Source organism: Ostrea edulis, chromosome 8 (genome assembly GCF_947568905.1).
Source record: "Ostrea edulis chromosome 8, xbOstEdul1.1, whole genome shotgun sequence".
Lineage (NCBI taxonomy): Eukaryota > Metazoa > Mollusca > Bivalvia > Ostreida > Ostreidae > Ostrea > Ostrea edulis.
Genome location: NC_079171.1, coordinates 2,844,900 through 2,869,899, shown reverse-complemented (window position 1 = coordinate 2,869,899; position 25,000 = coordinate 2,844,900). Strand labels below are relative to the sequence as shown.

The following is a 25,000-nucleotide window of genomic DNA, read 5'->3' as shown; positions in this document are numbered from 1 at the left end:
TCCTTCCATACTACATAAACTGAAATAGTTTCATCTGCTGCAAAATAAAGAAATCTTGGGCATTACTTTAACTTACCATGTTGTGATGATCACAAGAACTTTACGTACACCCGGCCCAAAACGTCTGGACATGCCGTTCTTGCAGGATGTCACCTTCCTTATATATTCCGTGATTCTGGACTCCGGTCCTCATTCCACTCAACCACGGAATATTTAGCAATTTATGCAAAATAACCTCCGAAATATTGCGACAGTCTAATCACTTTGAAAATGGCAGCGTCACACATTCAACCAATCAAATTTGAGAGCTACAGATTTTGGAACTTCGACCAATCGCGTGAAAGTACGAAGACGGCCGAAAATTCTAGTCTTGTATTTATCTTTCGTAAATATGCTGTTATTATCTTGTTTGTTTAAATTTTCTGCTATTAGAAACTAATTCATAATTCATAGCTGTTTTTTTAAAACAAATACTAAGATTGTAATAATTTAAAATTGATTACGGAGTCACCCGAACTCTATCTACAGTCACTTCCGCTTCCATATTTTGAAATCGTCGATCTGTGAACATTGTGAGGAAAGGAAAGCAAAACAATGGGAGAAACACGTGGAGAGTATACAATCTATTTTGTGGACAACTTGTTAAAGGCTCCTAGAGTATTCTTATGGGGTATGCGACGTGTATAACACTGGAAGAAGCAGTCCTACCAAACTTGAAAAGCCACGAGGTCGAGTGGTAATGGCGCGCCCGTGCCGATGAACTTGCACGTTGTTTTCACAATCGGTATGCATATTTCTTATTCGTTTTCTTTAATATTATTATTTGATAAATCCTATAATTGCGTATTTGAGAAATAGATATTTATTTTTCAAAGTGACTTGTGGTAAAATCGCACCTGATAGTTGCCCGATGATGATCAATGTGAAATAATATATCGTTGTTTAAGTTCATAAATTTTAGTTGTTTTTGTTTTCATGTGACCAATTCTATCATAGGTTTTCCCAACTGCCGACTATTCCTTGTCAGATAATCCTAAAAATCCGGGAGATATAGCATAGCCTATCTAACTTTGAAGTTTGAGGAAGCAGACTGACTTTGAAGACGACAATGATGTTGATTGAATAATACCAGGATGCAGCATTGCAGAAAGTAATGACGGTAAACGTAATTCAATTCTTTAACATGAAATATTCAATTTATGACCTTTAATAAACCCAAGTAACTGTTGATAGATTATGTCCACAAAAAATAATAATAAGCATGTTACAATCACAGACACCTAAAATTTTAACAGTAAGTTGCATGTATTCATTTATAGGGAGGGGTGTGATATATGTTTTTTCAGTCTATGGCATTATTTGTAACTTAAGGATAAAATTTCAGGTGCCTGTGTTACAGTTTTAAAAAAAAATTCTTTCATTAGAGGACATTGAAGATATATATATATATATATATATATATGCCCCTGCGGTTGAATTTAAAAAAAACAAAATTAACTCTGTGAACCTGTAGATCAAAGTGTCAGACATCTTTAGAATGAATTGTATGAACAACAATGCTGCACATCAGCATACTTTTGTTGAAGTGCTAACACGCTTCGTAAAGCATGCTGGTATAAAACAGTAACAAGTAAAGTTCATGCCCTCATTTATTTTTGAAAATGAAATTTTTTTTTTTGAAAATTAAAATTGCAGAGAAAATGTTCAATTTCAGTTGATTTCTTGTGTTTCATTTTCAGGTATCTGACATGTCTTATGCCAATCAATTCCTCCAGAAGATGACACAAACTTTAAATTATGGAAGTTGCGAGCAAGAATTTTTCAAGGGAATGTCAGATGGAGAAGAAACATCAGTCAACAAGACAGTGTAAAATGATAAAGTATCTGTAATAGGTGCTTACCATATTCTGCCTATTGTGGATTCAGTGATGGTTTTTCAAACGAACTATGCTCATCAACCAAATGTCCTTAAAATTTGTGGAGTGCAGAGCCACTTTCAGGCGAGACAGTAGTGTGGTTCATTTTAGTGGACATGATTTTAGACGAGATGTGCTTTGTGAAACTTGAAACATTGTTCATTCATCATAGTGTAATGAGAACTGTTGTGGTCCATCATTCTATGCTTTAGTGAAGTAATGGAGATAATGTGAAGTACATGTGTAAATGCTCATATTCTGCACAACATATTTTTCAGTGACATTATTTCTTTGAGACCAAGCTCTGGACAGTTGATAGCCATTTATGTGTAGGACTTTATTTATTTTTCTGTGTGTGCAATAGCAACTGCCACTTGCAGTAAACCCAAACAAAGTGGAGAAATAATTTGTTGAGTTCAGAGATTACAATTTTTATTGTGTTATTTTGATGAGAAGATAGTATTAATAAGGTACAATGGTACATTGTATCTTATTGAAAAGCTTATTTAAGAGTTATCAGTAGAATTAGACTGCATGACAATTATTAGAATGGGAAACCTAGATGAAGTCAAAAGAAACTATACTGTATTTTACAGACTGTCCTGGAAATATCATGCAATAAATAATGTCTCCAGTGTTATTTAGAAGTATACTTCCTTATTATTTCATTATGCATGCAACTGATAAAGTTGTCTAAACTTAAAAGTTTGAAATCTTTACTGTGAAGTTGAGAAGCTAAATCTTGCATCATGTTTTCCACAAGTTATAAGTTTTATATTTCAATTTAAAAATTAGTCAATTTTTATACAATGAAAATCACTGGGAAATTTTTTTAAGTCCAATTATAATACAAAATTAATACATATAAAATCAAAGATTTGGATTAAAAATGACTAAGTTAAAAAAAAATGCAATTATAATACAGTGAAAAATCACTGAAATTTTTTAAGTCCAATTATAATACAAAATTAATACATATAAATTCAAAGATTTGGATTAAAAATGACTAAGTTTTTAAAAAAATACAATTTTAATACAGTGAAAATGACTAAGTTTAATTTTGATACAAAAATAATATGCTTGAAAAAAAACTAAGTCCCTAAAAATACAAAAATAATATATTGAAAATAATCTAAGTCCAAAATGATACAAAAATAATACCCTTTAAAAAATCAAAGTCAGAATTTAATATAAAAATGAGTTACCCATTTTTTTTGTGATACAAAAATAATATATTTTTTTTGTATTATTTCAAAAAAGTACAAAAATGACTGTATTAATAATATATTAAAAATATACTTTTATGTATTATTTTTCCATATGGGGTATTTTAACTTTTAAAAAGGGGGATGGGGGTGCTCTGAACGTTTCGTTTATGTCCCAGTAATCTCGCACTTGCTCGCGAGATTTGTGCATTTTCTTACCAATGACGCACAAGAGTCATCAAAGCGCGATAACTCCAACGAGCTGGTAATGAGAAGTATTGCCATCTTTCTTTGATAAAAGGGTCACTCATGTAGAAGAGGAAACGAATAATGATTTAATAGCCAATTTGATGATCTTATTCAAACAAATTATGTTTGATATGGCCAGAATATGCATACCAGTGATTGATATAAATAAAAGTTACCCTTTCATTACATTAATCGTACGTAATCGTTATGTACAGTGCCAGCTAGTCTACGATATAATGTATACATATACCCACCATACGTCATAAAATGCAAAAGAGTTCAACAAAGGGAAATAATTTTTGGGTAACTCGGAACTTGCGTATTGTTTACATATACACCAAAGACACAAAACTAAACTCAGAAACACATTCGTGTCCTTTAAATACTGTTCACCGGTCTGTTACAGTGCTGGCTCATTGGGTTTCAACAGTCTCGTTTAAAGTCAGTATTTCACGAATTATATTGGTTGTAATGTTATAACAATCTAGTTTGCCACTACAACCTGTCATTGAGTCAAATGCTAGATGTCTGACGCGTTTCATATCAATTGTTTGGCCGATCATGGCACATTGATTTTGACAACGGATTACTTCGTTTACCTGATCAAGATAAAGGGCTCACAGTGGGCGTGACCGGTCAACACAGGATGCTTACTCCTCCTAGGCACCTAATCCCACCGCTAATGTGTCAAGGGTCAACTTGCTTAACTCGTAAACCCTGACAATTAAAGGTTTTAATCCCGGGCTGACAATTAAAAGTTTTAATTCCCTGACAATTAAAGGTTTTAATTCTCTGACAATTAAAGGTTTTAATCCCCTGACAATTAAAGGTTTTAATCCCCTGACAATTAAAAGTTGTAATTACTTGACAATTAAAGGTTTTAATTCCCTGACAATTAAAGGTTTTAATTCCCTGACAATCAAAGGTTTTAATCCCCTGACAATTAAAGATTTAATTCCCAGACAATTAAAAGTTGTAATTCCCTGACAATTAAAGGTTTTAATTCCCTGACAATCAAAGGTTTTAATCCCCTGACAATTAAAGATTTAATTCCCAGACAATTAAAAGTTGTAATTCCCTGACAATTAAAGGTTTTAATTCTCTGACAATTAAAGGTTTTAATTCCCTGATAATTGAAAGTTGTAATTCCCTGACAATTAAAGGTTTTAATTCCCTGACAATTAAAGGTTTTAATCCCCTGACAATTAAAAGTTGTAATCCCCTGACAATTAAGGGTCTTGATTCGCTCCTTTAACGAGGATTGACACATCTGTCATAAAGATTGAATTCTTTTTTATATAGAAATTGAGTTCAATATAAATATTGTTACCCAGATAAACGGTTTAACTCTGCGGGTGAACATGTAAAGCTGCAGATCATAAATTTGAACTTAATCTTACATTTTTTTCCAACTTACAACTTCAACTTTACCTCTATATTGTGATAATTCCAAATTATGCAATGTTGCTTAGCAACATGGTGTTCCGTTCTCAGACACACAGTAAAGCCTTGTTGTGTAATTTCTCACAAAATCCCCAAAACTTTGACATCGATCTCCTAACAATCACTTTTTATGTCCGATCATCATATCTTAAAACTACTTTATTATTTATTTCAGGGGGAAGAACGGGAATTTTCAGGGACTCAGTACGTCCAGCCACGTAAATGTTCCATCAATGAAATGGATTGTGATAAATGCGAAACACGAATCACAGCTTTCATCTTATGGTGCCCAGTAGCTGTCAATCAAACTGAAATCCATCCCATAAACTTTTTACACTGAGAAGATTAATTTTGATCTTTGTGTTTAATAAACAGTGAAATAATCACCCACCTCAGACTACAATACATCACAAAGTCTGACTGTCCAACCACATCCAGCAATACATCACAAAGTCTGACTGTCCAATCACATCCAGCAATACATCACAAAGCCTGACTGTCCAATCACATCCAGCAATACATCACAAAGCCTGACTGTCCAATCACATCCAGCAATACATCACAAAGCCTGACTGTCCAATCACATCCAGCTATACATCACAAAGCCTGACTGACCAATCACATCCAGCAATACATCACAAAGCCTGACTGTCCAATCACATCCAGCAATACATCACAAAGCCTTACTGTCCAATCACATCCAGCAATACATCACAAAGCCTGACTGTCCAATCACATACACAGTGTTAAATCCACATTTACTCAGTCCACAGTTTGACATCCGATGAATCCAGATTGATTCAGTGGTTCACAGTTTATGACATAAATCAATCCAGATTGATTGGTTTGTAGTTCATGAAATCCCCAATCTGATTTAGTCCTATATCATTATTAACTAGGTAGAATTGTTTTTGCACACTAAGACTGATGTCTCCCCTTCCACTTTCCATAGCTTTTAAAAACATTTTTAGGGATCGTCTTTAAAGTGGAAAAGGTAAAGGTCAAAGATCATCAAAAATAGTGTGTGACACACTGTCTTACACCAAATATCAAAGGCCTAAAAGACAACAAAAAAATTATGGCCCGGACAAACTTTGTATGAGAAGCAGAAGAAAAAGAAGTGGAAGAAGCAAAAAAAAAACAAACAAAAAACACAATATGTCCCCCTTCTGGCAAGGGAAGGCATAATTATAATAAAGTATATTACAATAAATTACAATATGCATCTGTACTTTAGTCTGATTGACAAATCACATGACTGGTTCACAGTTTATAACATATTACCTCTTCATGTGACTAATTAGTAAGTAACTCATTAATTTAAACAGCTACGTCATATCACTGTCACGACAGCAATCATATCTGTATTCACTATACTGACTCAAATAACGACTACACTAGTCACATCTGTATTCACTATACTGACTCAAATAACGACTACACTAGTCACATCTGTATTCACTGACTCAAATAACAACTACACTAGTCACATCTGTATTCACTGACTCAAATAATGACTACACTAGTCACGTCTGTATTCACTATACTGACTCAAATAACGAATACACTAGTCACATCTGTATTCACTGACTCAAATAACGACTACACTAGTCACATCTGTATTCACTATACTGACTCAAATAATGACTATACTAGTCACATCTGTATTCACTGACTCAAATAACGACTACACTAGTCACATCTGTATTCACTGACTCAAATAACAACTACACTTATAGTCACATCTGTATTCACTGACTCAAATAATGACTACACTAGTCACATCTGTATTCACTATACTGACTCAAATAACGAATACACTAGTCACATTTGTATTCACTGACTCAAATAACAACTACACTAGTCACATCTGTATTCACTATACTGACTCAAATAATGACTATACTAGTCACATCTGTATTCACTGACTCAAATAACGACTACACTAGTCATATCTGTATTCACTATACTGACTCAAATAACAACTACACTAGTCACATCTGTATTCACTGACTCAAATAATGACTACACTAGTCACATCTGTATTCACTGTACTGACTCAAATAACGACTAATATGTTTTACTGTGGATGATAGTACTACAAGGGTGCAAGAGAAGGGTAGCAATCCAGGCAACTTGTCCCCACCCCCCACCCCCCTCCACCCCCCACCACCACCTTGTGATAGCTCCATTTAGTCGCCTCTTACAACAAGCAAGGGGTACCAACATATTAATAACTATCTATTACCTGCAAGATTAGAAGTGGTTTCAATTTGATTCAATTGATATGAAATCCAACTAGTACGATTAAACAATTTAAACTTATCTCCTCCCTCTTCCCTTAAGAGAAAAGTCAGATAAATACATAACTTTATAACTGCCTCCTTATTGTCCTGTATTATTGCCCTGTATTATTGTCCTGTATTATTGTCCTGTATTATTGTCCTGTATTATTGCCCTGTATTATTGTCCTGTATTTGCAAATTGTAAAAATATTGAAATAATGAATGATTTGTCCTTATCCGAACAGAATGTACCATCACTTCATCACTGACTTATATAAACCTAGAGTCAGGGATTAAACAGCATTCATTAATTAATAATCACTGCATCATCAGCTTAATATAAACCTGGAGCCATTAATTAATTAATCATTGCTACTTTTCCTTCCTCTGAACTGAAATCAATATCTTTCTCGCTTTAAAATAGGAAGAAATCTCTACCTGCACGGATACTGATGAACTTTGACCTCTGAATAATAAGGGTATTTAATTCTCTTTGATTTTCTGATGTTTGGTACAATCAGAAATCTAGATATCAAGGATGTTTGATAAGTCGACCAGAATCTAAACTCTTATATCAAAATTATTCTCATCACAGAATCTAAATATTATGGATGGTTTATAAATTGACCAGAATCTGAACTCTTATATCAAAATTATTCTCGTCACAGAATCTAAATGTTAACTAAAGGGTATTTGATATAGTAATAAGCAGGGTCTAAACTCATATCAAAATCATTCTCTTCACAGAATCTAAATATTAACTAAAGGGTATTTGATATAGTAATAAGCAGGGTCTAAACTCATATCAAAATCATTTTCTTCACAGAATCTAAATATTAAGGATGTTTGATATAGTTAGTTGCCGTCCAAGCATTTCTTAATCAATATCATTCTCACCACCAAATTCTGAATGGTACATTAAAGTCTGTTTAAGACTGTTAGCTGCAGTTTGAGCTCTGTAATCTGAATATTAAAGACGTTTTGATGAGGAAAACAGTAGTTTGAGCTGTTTAAGATCAATATCATAATTCTTACCATACAATCTGAATATTAAAGATGTTTCGATGCAGTTAACTGTAGTCCGAACTCTCTCAAATCAATATCATTCTCATCACAGAATGTGAAAAAAGGGACTGTACATATCATAAATACAGGTCGTCCACATTTGACATTAAGGTGGCTTCTGATATCAAAGTGGCTTCTTAAATGGCTCCTGATATTGAAAAGGCTCCTGATATTAAGATGAGTCCTGATATTAAGGTGACTCCTGATATTAAGATGAGTCCTGATATTAAGGTGACTCCTGATATTAAGGTGACTCCTGATATTAAGGTGTTTTCCGATATTAAGGTGAGTCCTGATATTAAGGTGAGTCCTGATATTAAGGTGACTCCTGATATTAAGGTGTTTTCTGATATTAAGGTGAGTCCTGATATTAAGGTGAGTCCTGATATTAAGGTGGCTCCTGATATTAAGGTGTTTTCTGATATTAAGGTGGCTCCTGATATCAAGGTGGCTTCTGATATTAAGGTGAGTCCTGATATTAAGGTGTTTTCTGATATTAAGGTGGCTCCTGATATTAAGGTGAGTCCTGATATTAAGGTGACTTCTGATATTAAGGTGAGTCCTGATATTAAGGTGAGTCCTGATATTAAGGTGTTTTCTGATATTAAGGTGGCTCCTGATATTAAGGTGAGTCCTGATATTAAGGTGACTTCTGATATTAAGGTGGCTCCTGATATTAAGGTGAGTCCTGATATTAAGGTGAGTCCTGATATTAAGGTGGCTCCTATTACTAAGGTGGCTCCTGATATTAAGGTGTTTTCTGAGTATTAAATTGGTTTCTGATTTTAAAATCCTACACTATGGCTGATTATTTAATATGACCTCCTTCAATCAAATAAAAAAAAATGATGATCCAAGTTTCACATAATTCTAGCCCTCTGTCAATGCCGACCATACAAATACTGCTGTCGACTCGGAAGACAAATAATTCTGTCACAATGTCAACACACAAAAACCCAGAACGGCGTGTCCTGTCAATAGGGTCATTAAGTTGTCCGATCCTAATGAGTATGCCCTCGTTAACAACTAATCTACGATGATTTTAATTACTTTTCTCCTTGTTTACTTGTATATTTGTGTCTGATGCCAATGATCAAATTTCCCAGAAAAATTTGAACTCCAAAGTAAAACAATGAATTCCTCCGATCAGACTGAGTAATAAAATTCTACACCGGGAGATGTTTCTCTTTAGTGTTCTCATCTTTAATAAGAACAATATTTCCACTGTAGGGACTAATTCCCTGAGTGTGATAAGAACAATATTTCCCTGAGTGTGATAAGAACAATATTTCCACTGTGTAGACCAACTCCCTGAGCGCAGTCCCCTGGATTTATTCTCCTTTCTGAGGTTCCCCCAATATATTCTCCTTTCTGAGGTTCCCCCAATTTATTTTCCTTTCTGAGGTTCCCCCAATTTATTCTTCTTGCTGAGGTTCCCCCAATTTATTCTTTGCTAAATGAGGTTCCCCCAGGATTTAACAGCAATTTCATTCTTTGCAATTCTTCACCCCGATTTAAAATATGATCTCGTTTAAAACATAAAAAACCTCCAGATCATGGACTTATTTAAAACATGAACCTCTCCAAAATTTGAGCTCATTTAGAATATGAACACCTTCAAAATATGATCTCATTAAAAAATATAATCTCATTTATAACATGAAACCCTTCAAATCATGAACCAATTTAAATGAACTCATCTAAAACATGAAAAGCTCCAACATATGAACTTATTAATATACATAGTTTATTTAAAACATAAACTTGAATTCATAATCTCACATATCCCTATAAGTTCTCCCATTATCACTGAGGGGGCTATACTTCACCTCAGGAGAAACTTCAATCAGTTTGTTTTAGTTTTTATTTGTAAATCCAAAGAAGGATAATAACTGTGAAATCACACACGTTCTGAATGTTAATCAATGTTATCTGATCATCAGGTACTGCTACTGATAAAAACTGTGTAATCACACACATTCTGATGTTAATCATCATCTGATCATCAAGTACTGCTACTGATAAAAACTGTGTAATCACACACATTCTGGATGTTAATCATCATCTGATCATCAGGTACTGCTACTGATAATAACCAAACCCCCTCCACTTCCACATTCCAGGTCACAATTTTCATAGTAAGATTTTGTTAAAGGCTTGAAATTTCTGGGGAGGGGAATGACTTAGGATGGGACGTGGCATGACTTAGGGTGGGAGTGGAATGACTTAAGGTGGGGCGTGGCATGACTTAAGGTGGGAGTGGAATGACTTAGGGTGGGGCGTGGCATGACTAGGATTCCAACCCAGGCCCCCTGATTATATGTCAGGTGCTCTATTAACTGAGTTATCTGGCCACCAGCGATTGAACCCGTCTGACATGATAAATGGGATAGTGGGTGTACCCGTCATGCTGCTCTGACACAGATGGAGCTGCATGTATAGGGGAGAGGATATAGGCCCCGCAGTCTAGTACTAGATATCTCAGTAATCCAGGGGCCCCACAGTCTAGTTCTAGATATCTCAGTCATTCAGGCGCCCCACAGTCTGGTTCTAGATATCTCAGTAATACAGGGGCCCCACAGTCTGGTTCTAGATATCTCAGTAATTCAGGGGCCCCACAGTCTAGTTCTAGATATTTAAGTAATTCAGGGGCCCCACAGTCTGGTTCTAGATATTTAAGTAATTCAGGGGCCCCACAGTCTAGTTCTAGATATTTAAGTAATTCAGGGGCCCCACAGTCTAGTTCTAGATATCTCAGTAATCCAGGGCCCCCCAGTTTGGTTCTAGATATCTCAGTAATCCAGGGGTCCCACAGTCTGGTTCTAGATATCTCAGTAATTCAGGGGTCCCACAGTCTAGTTCTAGATATCTCAGTAATACAGGGGCCCCACAGTCTGGTTCTAGATATTTCAGTAATCCAGGAGCCCCACAGTCTGGTTCTAGATATTTAAGTAATCCAGGGGCCCCACAGTCAGGTTCTAGATATCTCAGTCATTCAGGGGCCCCACAGTCTGGTTCTAGATATCTCAGTAATTCAGGGGTCCCACAGTCTGGTTCTAAATATCTCAGTCATTCAGGGGCCCCACAGTCTGGTTCTAGATATCTCAGTAATCCAGGGGCCCCATACAAAGACTTCATTGTAAATAATTCAGTTACAATCACCTCTAGACTTATACACACTTTGTTTTAATATTTCAGTACACCTCTAGACTTATACACACTTTGTTTTACTATTTCAGTACACCTCTAGACTTACAATCTCATGGTTTTAATATTTCAGTACACCTCTAGACTTATACACACTTTGTTTTAATATTTCAGTACACCTCTAGACTTATACACACTTTGTTTTACTATTTCAGTACACCTCTAGACTTACAATCTCATGGTTTTAATATTTCAGTACACCTCTAGACTTATACACACTTTGTTTTAATATTTCAGTACACCTCTAGACTTATATACAAACACTTGGTCTAAATATTGCAGTACACCTCTAGACTTACAATCTCATGGTTTAAATATTTCAGTACACCTTTAGACTTATACACACTTTGTTCTACACACTTCAGTACACCTCTAGACTTTTCTAGAATCCTCTTTGCTTTATGCATTTCAGTACACCTCTAAACTTACTGTACTTTGAATCTGCTGGAATGTGTCAATGAACAGAGTTATTTCCCTTTTTCAGTATTGTCGAAGTGATCTCCCTTTGTAATTCCTTCATCATTCAATCCTGGTGAGTAAGAAAAAAAAGAGAATATCAAAACATAACAGGTGCCCATATCCATATACATCTATCTATCTATCTCTATATATATATCTATCTCTCTATCTATATATATCTTCTCTCTCTCTCTCTCTCTCTCTCTCTCTCTCTCTCTCTTTAACTTGGTATTTTGTTGAGTAAACTGCTCTCCCTATTATTGAGGTACTAGTGCATACTAATGTAATGACTGATCTCAGCTACAAAAGGTACTTATAAAACCGACACTTGACTCCGGATGAACTGATCACGAGGTCACGTTTTCAGTACTTACAGGATAATGAAATGAAATTGCCTTATTATACACAGAAGTTCTTATCTCAATACCACGTGATGTCCCAATGTAATTTAAGGAGGCTCTGCACACCAAACAATCACTCAATTAAGGTGGCTTGTCACACCAAGCAAACTGCACACCAATGAAAGCCACTTCCAACAAACAAATTTTTCTACCTCCTTTTAAAGTTCTAAATCTAACATTTCTATACATTTTGACACAATTCGGACAAGTTTGAAAGTTTCCTTACTACAGAATATTCATTGATGCTTATCTACCAACATGATACATCTAGAACAAAAAGTTCAAGTGATTACAGAGTGCCTCTGAACAGGAAAGCTCTGAATACAAATACCCAGTAAACACTAATGATAACAAATACCCAGTAGACACTAATGATAACAAATACCCAGTAAACACTAATAATAACAAATACCCAGTAAACACTAATGATAACAAACACCGGGTAAACACTAATGATTTCAAATACCCAGTAAACACTAATGATAACAAATACCCAATAAACACTAATGATAACAAATACCCAGTAAACACTAATGATAACACCCAGTAAACACTAATGATAACAAACACCCAGTAAACACTAATGATAACAAATACCCAGTAAATACTAATGATAACAAATACCCAGTAAACACTAATAACAAATACCCAGTAAACACTAATAATAACAAATACCCAGTAAACACGAATGATAACACCCAGTAAACACTAATAACAAATACCCAGAAAACACTAATAACAAATACCCAGTAAACACTAATAACAAATACCCAGTAAACACTAATAACAAATACCCAGAAAACACTAATGATAACAAATACACAGTAAACACTAATGATTTCAAATACCCAGTAAACACTAATGATAACAAATACCCAGTAAACACTAATAATAACAAATACCCAGTAAACACTAATGATAACAAATACCCAGTAAACACTAATAACAACAAATACCCAGTAAACACTAATAATAACAAATACCCAATAAACACTAATGATAACAAATACCCAATAAACACTAATGATAACAAATACCCAGTAAACACTAATGATAACAAATACCCAGTAAACACTAATGATAACAAACACCCAGTAAACACTAATGATAACAAATACCCAGTAAACACTAATGATATCAAATACCCAGTAAACACTTATAATAACAAATAATCAGTAAACACTAATGATAACAAATACCCAGTAAACACTAATAACAAATACCCAGAAAACACTAATGATAACAAATACCCATTAAACACTAATGATTTCATCAACTTGATTTAATTCAGTTTGTAATATTGCTATTTGGCACACCGATTTAGGCTACGGATTACTTCATTTACCTGATCGAGACAGAGGACTCACGGCGGGTGTGACAGGTCGCCAGGGGATGCTTACTCCTCCTAGACACCTGATCTCACCTCTGGTATATCCAGAGGTCAGTGTTTGCCCAACTCTCTATTCTGTATTGCTTATAGGAGTTATGAGATTGATCACTGTTCGTTATCTTCGCCTTTTCATTCATATTTTTGTACAGAAATAGATTTGATTTGTTTGTAGCAAGCATCCTTTCATTAGGTCAAGTGAAGTCTTGATATAGTCTATAGTGAAGCCTACTTATTCCATGGTTCAACACACCAAGCAAAACTATCTTGTTAAGGCAGCTCGCCACACCAAGTAAAACTATCTTGTTAAGGCAGCTCGCCACACCAAGTAAAACTATCTTGTTAAGGCGGCTCGCCACACCAAGCAAAACTATCTTGTTAAGGTGGATCAACACACCAAGTAAAACTATCTTGTTAAGGTGGATCAACACATCAAGTAAAACTATCTTGTTAAGGTGGCTCGACACACCAAGTAAAACTATCTTGTTAAGGTGGCTCGACACATCAAGTAAAATTATCTTGTTAAGGTGGCTTGACACATCAAGTAAAACTATCTTGTTAAGGCGGCTCGCCACATCAAGTAAAACTATCTTGTTAAGGCGGCTCGCCACACCAAGTAAAATTATCTTGTTAAGGCAGCTCGCCACACCAAGCAAAACTATCTTGTTAAGGCGGCTTGACACACCAAGTAAAACTATCTTGTTAAGGCGGCTCGACACACCAAGTAAAACTATCTTGTTAAGGTGGATCAACACACCAACTAAAACTATCTTGTTAAGGTGGATCGATCAACACACCAAGTAAAACTATCTTGTTAAGGTGGTTCACCACACCAAGTAAAACTGTCTTGTTAAAGTGGCTCGACACACCCAAGTGATGTGTTTAATACACTGGAAAGAATGCTGGTCATTAAGGTGGTTCGACACAGGAAGCCAAGTCCACTCAATTTGATATATTTCTTGTAAATTCAAATAACTGAGAGGTAATTATTCACTTACTGGTTTCAAAAGTACAGTACCTTACAAAGTTTTATAATCCCATCAGAGTGAATGTCACCACAAAAATATCAGCTACAGCATTGTCCAAAATGTATTCACCAATTGTGCATCTGATCCTGAAAAACATAATGATTAACATTACAAAGGTCTGATTAGCAAAAGTGAGGACTACAGCGTTATCCAAATAGCATCCTCTAGCTATGTACGTGATCCTGAACATTACAACTGTTTGAGAATAAGAATGAGGGCTCTGCAGGTGGGTAATACCCCCCCCCCCCCCCCTTCCCCAAACGACAGGTTGCATTCTCTCCCCTCCTGTGTTTCATTTAATGCTATAGACCAGCCCTGGAACTGAGAGATGAAAATGTCTGCTGGGGATAAAGATCCTCTGTTGATGCCTTCATTTAAGGAGGGGGGGTTGGGGGGGGGGGGGGGGGAGGGGGGTCGTAGTCAGACAGCTCTCATAATCGTTGGTCAGATAGCTCGGTTGGTAGAGCACCTGACTACAAATTCAGGGGGCCTGGGTTTGAATCCCAGTCTGGTCCATTGCATTTTCTCCCTTCCTATTGAGTCAGTTTTATACTGTAAATTAACTCGATTTTACAGTGTATATTAACTCATGAAGAATGATTCATAAAACGTCAGAAAAATAAACAAACATCATAATTACAAAGGGTACCCCTAATTAATATTTCAGAATTTTAATTACAAAGTCCACCCCTAGTTAATATTTCAGAATTTTAATTACAAAGGGTACCCCTAATTAATATTTCAGAATTCTAATTAAAAAGGGTACCCCTAATTAATATTTCAGAATCTTAATTACAAAGTCCACCCCTAGTTAATATTTCAGAATTTTAATTACAAAGGGTACCCCTAATTAATATTTCAGAATTCTAATTAAAAAGGGTACCCCTAATTAATATTTCAGAATCTTAATTACAAACATTACCCCCAGTTAATATTTCAGATTTTTAATTACAAAGGGTACTTCTAATTAATATACATGTATCAGAATGTTAATTACAAAGGCTATACCCCTAGTTAATATTTCTGAATGTTAATGATAATGGCTACCCCTAGTTAATATTTCTGAATGTTAATGATAATGGCTACCCCTAGTTAATATTTTTGAATGTTAATGATAATGGCTACCCCTATAGTTAATATTTCTGAATGTTAATTACAAAGGTTACCCCTAGTGTAATATTTCTGAATGTTAATTACAATGGCTACCCCTAGTTAATAATTCACAATGTTAATTACAATGGTTACCCCCTAGTTAATAATTCATAATGTTAATTACAAAGGCTACCCCTAATTAATATGTTTTAAAATTACTAACACCGGACATAAAATGCACTATAGTCATTTGGTGTATTCAACAATTTACAGCTACTTATTCAGTATGTGGTCACTCTTTCTTGTGTGGGCTGACTGCACAGATGTCCACGCTATGTCCATTTTCTGTAATTTCTTATCTCACAGACAGACAAACAGACCCATTAATAATTTAGAATGTTAATTACAAAGGTGACCCCCTAATTAATAATTTAGAATATCCCCCTTAACTCACAAAAACCTGCTGAAAGCTAGCAATATAACTTGTCCAACATTCTCACTCACAAAAATCTGCTGTATAAGCTAGCAATATAACTTGTACAACATTCTCGCCATTCCGCAGGGCCTTTTGTGTTACTTAAACCCTGTTATTTTTAGGTCATAATATACAATATCCACATTCTTTTTATTTAATAAAAACTTTAGCTATAGAATGACAGAGCAGTCTATAGAAGTGGAATGAAATCCATATGAGCATGTCTTTCATGGAGTTAAAACCCTCCGAGGACTGCACTCGGTGACCTTAATGCTTGAATGCACACAAGTCCTGCTCTCCGGGGTAGGGGGTAAACCCATTTCAGACAATTAACTCCCAACTTTCAAAGCAGATCGACGAGGTGTAAAAACACCGAAAATTAAGTGACAGTCAATACGACAATCGCATTAAGAAGCCGTGCTTATCCTGGCAGGTTTAAGGATTTTAGTATCTCCCAACAAAAAAAGAATTCCTATTCGAACTGTTAATTTGGTAGATTTACTGGTCTAGAGAAATGTATTCCAGTAGAGAGTCCTTAAAGCAGAGGCTAAACATTTGTTTATCATTAACGGTTTTTATCAAATTTTGCCGGTAAATGCCTTAATTCTTAAATTCCACTATCTGATCCCATACTGTGACAATCAGACTGTCAAAATTTAAAATTGAGTAGCTAAATTAAATGTAAATTAAAAATGTAAAATCAAGTCAACTTTACCCTAGTGTTAAAAGAGAATCATGAGATTTAAAATTCTTAATCTGTTGGTGAAATAGAGTCGGACATTCTACTTCTTAAATTTTACAAAAGATCGAACCTGAGATTAAAAGCGATTGAGAATTGAAGTCTGATAATAATGTGCTCATTATACTACAACAATTGATAGGTTTCCTACACTGATATCTATATACAGATAAATATCAATTCTAGGAACAGTCAATTTGTGATCAAGAATGAGGGAGAGAAAGAAAAACTGGAGAGATAACAGAGGCCCAGAGATAAAAGAGGAGAGAGAAAGAAAAACCAAAGAGCTAAAAAGAGGTGCAGATATATAAAAAAAAAAGTGCAGAGAGAGAGATTGTAGAAAGAAGAAAGATTGTAGAGAGGAAGGAAAACGGGGCAGAAAACACAGACATTGTGGAGACACACATAGAGAAAAAGTAGAAAGAAAAATTGTAGAGCAATTGTAGAGAGAGAGAGAGAGAGAGAGAGAGAGATTGTAGAGATTGTACAGAGATACATTGTACAAAGAGAGAGAGAAAGAGGGAGAGAGATTGATACCTTGAATAGGGAAGGAAAGTTAATCCAAATGAAATCGGCACAACACTTGCTGATACTGAGAACTGAACTCCATTTAAATCTCGCCCTGACTGATCACGATTGAGTGACTCTGAATTAAAGCACTGTTGTTACTACAAATTGTTTTCTTTCTCATTATTCAGACCATGGTGGGAAAATAACAATTTAGTTTTGTTTACAATGGACCTGACTTACACCAACAAAACATGAGTGACAGCGATCAGTAGTAGGACAACAGGAAGCCATGCTTGTGTTCATAATTACTGTGTGGTTATCCAACCTAATGTTAAAAATCTTAAATATTATACAACATATCTCTACAGATAAAACTATTATGTGTGTGTATTATACAACATATCTCTACAGATATAACTATTATGTGTGTATTATATAACATATCTCTACAGATATAACTATTATGTGTGTGTATTACACAACATATCTCTACAGATATAACTATTATGTGTGTGTATTATACAACATATCTCTACAGATATAACTATTATGTGTGTGTATTATACAACATATCTCTACAGATATAACTATTATATGTGTGTATTATACAACATATCTCTACAGATATAACTATTATATGTGTGTATTATATAACATATCTCTACAGATATAACTATTATGTGTGTATTATATAACATATCTCTACAGATATAACTATTATGTGTGTGTATTATACAACATATCTCTACAGATATAACTATTATGTGTGTGTATTATACAACATATCTCTACAGATATAACTATTATGTGTGTGTATTATATAACATATCTCTACAGATATAACTATTATGTGTGTATTATATAACATATCTCTACAGATATAACTATTATGTGTGTGTATTATACAACATATCTCTACAGATATCACTATTATGTGTGTGTATTATATAACATATCTCTACAGATATAACTATTATGTGTGTATTATATAACATATCTCTACAGATATAACTATTATGTGTGTGTATTATATAACATATCTCTACAGATATAACTATTATGTGTGTGTATTATACAACATATCTCTACAGATATAACTATTATGTGTGTATTATACAACATATCTCTACAGATATAACTATTATGTGTATTATACAACATATCTCTACAGATATAACTATTATGTGTGTGTATTATATAACATATCTCTACAGATATCACTATTATGTGTGTGTATTATATAACATATCTCTACAGATATAACTATTATGTGTGTGTATTATACAACATATCTCTACAGATATAACTATTATGTGTGTGTATTATACAACATATCTCTACAGATATAACTATTATGTGTGTGTATTATATAACATATCTCTACAGATATAACTATTATGTGTGTGTATTATATAACATATCTCTACAGATATAACTATTATGTGTGTTTATTACACAACATATCTCTACAGATATAACTATTATGTGTGTGTATTATACAACATATCTCTACAGATATAACTATTATGTGTGTGTATTATACAACATATCTCTACAGATATAACTATTATATGTGTATTATATAACATATCTCTACAGATATAATTATTATGTGTGTATTATACAACATATCTCTACAGATATAACTATTATATGTGTATTATACAACATATCTCTACAGATATAACTATTATGTGTGTGTATTATACAACATATCTCTACAGATATCACTATTATGTGTGTGTATTATATAACATATCTCTACAGATATAACTATTATGTGTGTGTATTATATAACATATCTCTACAGATATAACTATTATGTGTGTATTATATAACATATCTCTACAGATATAACTATTATGTGTGTGTATTATAAAACATATCTCTACAGATATAACTATTATATGTGTGTATTATATAACATATCTCTACAGATATAACTATTATGTGTGTGTATTATATAACATATCTCTACAGATATAACTATTATGTGTGTGTATTACACAACATATCTCTACAGATATAACTATTATGTGTATTATATAACATATCTCTACAGATATCACTATTATGTGTGTGTATTATACAACATATCTCTACAGATATAACTATTATGTGTGTGTATTATACAACATATCTCTACAGATATCACTATTATGTGTGTGTATTATACAACATATCTCTACAGATATAACTATTATGTGTATTATATAACATATCTCTACAGATATAACTATTATGTGTGTGTATTATATAACATATCTCTACAGATATAACTATTATGTGTGTGTATTACACAACATATCTCTACAGATATAACTAATATGTGTATTATATAACATATCTCTACAGATATCACTATTATGTGTGTGTATTATACAACATATCTCTACAGATATAACTATTATGTGTGTGTATTATACAACATATCTCTACAGATATCACTATTATGTGTGTGTATTATATAACATATCTCTACAGATATAACTATTATGTGTGTGTATTATACAACATATCTCTACAGATATAACTATTATGTGTGTGTATCATACAACATATCTCTACAGATATAACTATTATGTGTGTGTATTATATAACATATCTCTACAGATATAACTATTATGTGTGTGTATTACACAACATATCTCTACAGATATAACTATTATGTGTGTGTATTATATAACATATCTCTACAGATATAACTATTATGTGTGTGTATTATATAACATATCTCTACAGATATAACTATTATGTGTGTGTATTATATAACATATCTCTACAGATATAACTATTATGTGTGTGTATTATATAACATATCTCTACAGATATAACTATTATGTGTGTGTATTATACAACATATCTCTACAGATATAACTATTATGTGTGTGTATTATATAACATATCTCTACAGATATAACTATTATATGTGTGTATTATATAACATATCTCTACAGATATAACTATTATGTGTGTATTATATAACATATCTCTACAGATATAACTATTATGTGTGTGTATTATATAACATATCTCTACAGATATAACTATTATGTGTATTATACAACATATCTCTACAGATATAACTATTATGTGTGTGTATTATACAACATATCTCTACAGATATAACTATTATGTGTGTGTATTATACAACATATCTCTACAGATATAACTATTATGTGTATTATATAACATATCTCTACAGATATAACTATTATGTGTGTGTATTATACAACATATCTCTACAGATATAACTATTATGTGTGTGTATTATACAACATATCTCTACAGATATAACTATTATATGTGTATTATATAACATATCTCTACAGATATAACTATTATGTGTGTGTATTATATAACATATCTCTACAGATATAACTATTATGTGTATTATATAACATATCTCTACAGATATAACTATTATATGTGTGTATTATACAACATATCTCTACAGATATAACTATTATGTGTGTGTATTATACAACATATCTCTACAGATATAACTATTATGTGTGTATTATACAACATATCTCTACAGATATAACTATTATGTGTGTGTATTATACAACATATCTCTACAGATATAACTATTATGTGTGTGTATTATATAACATATCTCTACAGATATAACTATTATGTGTGTGTATTATATAACATATCTCTACAGATATAACTATTATGTGTGTATTATACAACATATCTCTACAGATATAACTATTATGTGTGTGTATTATACAACATAACTCTACAGATATAACTATTATGTGTGTATTATATAACATATCTCTACAGATATAACTATTATGTGTGTGTATTACACAACATATCTCTACAGATATAACTATTATGTGTGTGTATTATATAACATATCTCTACAGATATAACTATTATGTGTGTATTATATAACATATCTCTACAGATATAACTATTATGTGTGTGTATTATATAACATATCTCTACAGATATAACTATTATGTGTGTGTATTATATAACATATCTCTACAGATATAACTATTATGTGTGTGTATTATATAACATATCTCTACAGATATAACTATTATGTGTGTATTATACAACTTATCTCTACAGATATAACTATTATATGTGTGTATTATACAACATATCTCTACAGATATAATTATTATGTGTGTATTATACAACTTATCTCTACAGATATAACTATTATGTGTGTATTATACAACTTATCTCTACAGATATAACTATTATGTGTGTATTATACAACTTATCTCTACAGATATAACTATTATGTGTGTATTATATAACATCTCACTACAGATATAACTATTATGTGTGTGTATTATATAACATATCTCTACAGATATAACTATTATGTGTGTGTATTATATAACATATCTCTACAGATATAACTATTATGTGTGTATTATATAACATCTCACTACAGATATAACTATTATGTGTGTGTATTATATAACATATCTCTACAGATATAACTACTATGTGTGTGTATTATACAACATATCTCTACAGATATAACTATTATGTGTGTATTATATAACATATCTCTGCAGATATAACTATTATGTGTGTGTATTATATAACATATCTCTACAGATATAACTATTATGTGTGTGTATTATACAACATATCTCTACAGATATAACTATTATGTGTGTGTATTATACAACATATCTCTACAGATATAACTATTATGTGTGTGTATTATATAACATCTCACTACAGATATAACTATTATGTGTGTGTATTATATAACATATCTCTACAGATATAACTATTATGTGTGTGTATTATACAACATATCTCTACAGATATAACTATTATGTGTGTGTATTACACAACATATCTCTACAGATATAACTATTATGTGTGTATTATACAACATATCCCTACAGATATAACTATTATGTGTGTGTATTATACAACATATCTCTACAGATATAACTATTATGTGTGTGTATTATACAACATATCCCTACAGATATAACTATTATGTGTCTAGTATACAACAGAGCACCTGCCCACAGACAGACGGACAGACAGACGGATAACAAGTGATCAGGGAGACTCAGAGCTCTCAGCTCAGGTGAACTAACAATGACAAGGTTTAAGAAATGAAACCGATCATTCTTTTCTTGATGCATGGATCAAACAAAAAATTTGGAAAACTTCATTCATGCATCTTTGTTTTTAAGTCATCACAGTTTAACTTATCAAATGGTATGAATGGTAACACAAATAATAATGTGATATAAACCGGTAAATATGTACAAATTTTCCTGAGGGGTGGGGAAACACAGCACTCATGCAACGGTTAAGGCAGCACAGCTTAGAGTTGCAGATAATTTGATACGATTTTCTGGGGTTTATGGTGAAATGATCCAACTAAAGATCTGTTATATCCCTGAGTTTTCTTGAAATCGACACGACTCATAAAACTTGCAGAAAATGGCTATTGCTCACGCTTCTCCTCTTCCTTCTATTGATTTCACATAAACTTGTAATTATGCTGCTGGTTAAGGGTCCTTTCCTAATAATCCAGTTCCTGTTCTCCTTCTATTGGTGTGGATCTAAGAATTTAGAGGGGTGGGATGCAAACAATTGAAGAGTATAGTAGTTATAGGGCTACATGGACCGAGAATATCAGCTTAGATAGCTCAGTGGTTAAAGCAATGTGGATCTCGGCCTGAATAGCTCAGTGGTTAAAGCAATGTGGATCTCGGCCTGAATAGCTCAGTGGTTAAAGCAATGTGGATCTCGGACTGAATAGCTCAGTGGTTAAAGCAATGTGGATATCAGCCTGAATAGCTCAGTGGTTAAAGCAATGTGGATCTCGGCCTGAATAGCTCAGTGGTTGGAGTAATGAGTGGACCGTGGATCTCCGTCTGAACAGCTAAGTCACAGGTTATCGTAATGAGCGATTGTCAATCGTGGATATCAGCCTGAATAGCTCAGTCACAGGTTATCGTAATGAGCGATTGTCGATCGTGGATATCAGCCTGAATAGCTCAGTGGTTAGAATTTACACCTGATTAGTAATTCAGGTATCCTGAGTTCGATTCCTGGTCTAGCCTAAAATGTTCTCCTTTCCTATATTACAGAGGCATGGACCTAGGATTTTACATGGAGAGGGGTGGGTTATCATTACAGGAGAAGTGGATTAATGGAGAGAAGTGGATTAATGGAGAGAAGTGGATTAATGGAGAGAAAAATATAGAGGAATGGATCTAAGGATCTTCCCAAGAGGGAGAAAATAATATTATCAATACAGGCAGAGATCTAAGATTTTACTCAAAAAGAGGAGTGTGGTGTATCATCAACAGAGGTGTGGATCGAAGATTTTACACATACAACGGAGGTTTATACAGAATTTTCTCCTATTATAACACAGCACTGTGGAATGTCTGGTTATTTTCTCCTTATAGTATCCAGATAAGTATACAGTCAAAACTGCCATAGCAACACACTGTATTAAGCGACACACTGTATTAAGCGACCCACTGTATTAAGCGACTTACTGTATTAAGCGACCCACTGTATTAAGCGACACACTTGTATTAAGCGACACACTGTATTAAGCGACACACTGTATTAAGCGACTCACTGTATTAAGCGACACACTGTATTAAGCGACTCACTGTATTAAGCGACACACTGTATTAATCGACTCACTGTATTAAGCGACACACTGTATTAAGCGACTCACTGTATTAAGCGACACACTGTATTAAGCGACTCACTGTATTAAGCGACACACTGTATTAAGCGACTCACTGTATTAAGCGACACACTGTATTAAGCGACACACTGCATTAAGCGACACACTGCATTAAGCGACACACTGCATTAAGCGACACACTGTATTAAGCGACTCACTGTATTAAGCGACACACTGTATTAAGCGACTCACTGTATTAAGCGACACACTGTATTAAGTGACTCACTGTCGTAAGTGACCATAAAAAGTCCCCTCCAAGACGTTACTCTATATATTGTACCTGTATTAAACGACCACCTGTCTGACGCGACCAACGACCATGATTTTTACAACATTTTTGTGTATTTTCACGAAATTTTACCTCTATTTAATGACTGAACATTTTTCGATTACAATGTGATTACTACTTTCGATTTTGGTTGAGCCGACTATTCTGGGAATTATCGCCCCTAACACTTTCGTTTTCAAATGCACAACTATTCTGGGAATTATTGCCCCTAACACTTTCGTTTTAATACGCACAGTTTGTCGATGATCTTGTTTAGTCGGCCCTCTGGATAAATTATTATACCTAAGCTGTTAACATACAGGGTCGTGTGTAGTTAATTAATAAATCCCGAGTTGTTTATTTAACAAAATCAAGGATCAGGGAATCAAGGCCGGTGTATTTGAAGGTGTGAATTTCGACAAACTTTAAAAAGTGCCGGGTAGGCTAGATCGGAAATGAAAATCTACCACTTGTTATACCATTATGTTCAACAGAGTAAAAAATTTGCCCGATTGCGATATAAATCAGGTAAATATTGTGCTTAAGGACTAAA

General features: G+C 33.5%; 2 protein-coding genes, 1 long non-coding RNA gene and 1 other non-coding gene across 5 annotated transcripts in view; 3 read left to right on the top strand and 1 right to left on the bottom strand.

Annotated features, from left to right (window-relative positions):
• LOC125660942 (hydroxysteroid 11-beta-dehydrogenase 1-like protein) overlaps positions 1 to 17,721 on the bottom strand; it is a 75,275-nt gene extending 57,554 nt beyond the window's left edge. Inside the window, exons 1-3 of one of the 2 annotated variants that reach the window (XR_008798152.1) lie at positions 17,489 to 17,711; positions 14,636 to 14,731; positions 11,800 to 11,899 (exon numbers count right to left, since the gene is read on the bottom strand). The gene's annotated coding sequence lies outside the window, so the exon portion shown is untranslated. Of the gene's footprint in view, positions 1 to 11,799; positions 11,900 to 14,635; positions 14,732 to 17,488 lie in introns of both variants that reach the window. The other variant, XM_056147947.1, reaches the window with a different exon arrangement.
• On the top strand, positions 437 to 2,556 carry LOC125645995 (uncharacterized). The gene is made up of 3 exons (XR_008798156.1): positions 437 to 784; positions 997 to 1,159; positions 1,740 to 2,556. It is a non-coding gene; the product is annotated as an uncharacterized LOC125645995 (long non-coding RNA).
• LOC125662168 (uncharacterized) lies at positions 8,305 to 9,091 on the top strand. The gene is made up of 4 exons (XM_056146814.1): positions 8,305 to 8,448; positions 8,539 to 8,682; positions 8,773 to 8,844; positions 9,038 to 9,091. The coding sequence occupies exons 1-4, from the start codon at positions 8,305 to 8,307 to the stop codon at positions 9,089 to 9,091; spliced, it is 414 nt and encodes a 137-aa protein (XP_056002789.1).
• Trnac-aca (transfer RNA cysteine (anticodon ACA)) lies at positions 15,088 to 15,160 on the top strand. The gene has a single exon. It is a non-coding gene; the product is annotated as a tRNA-Cys (tRNA).
• Positions 17,722 to 25,000: the final 7,279 nt, after the last annotated feature.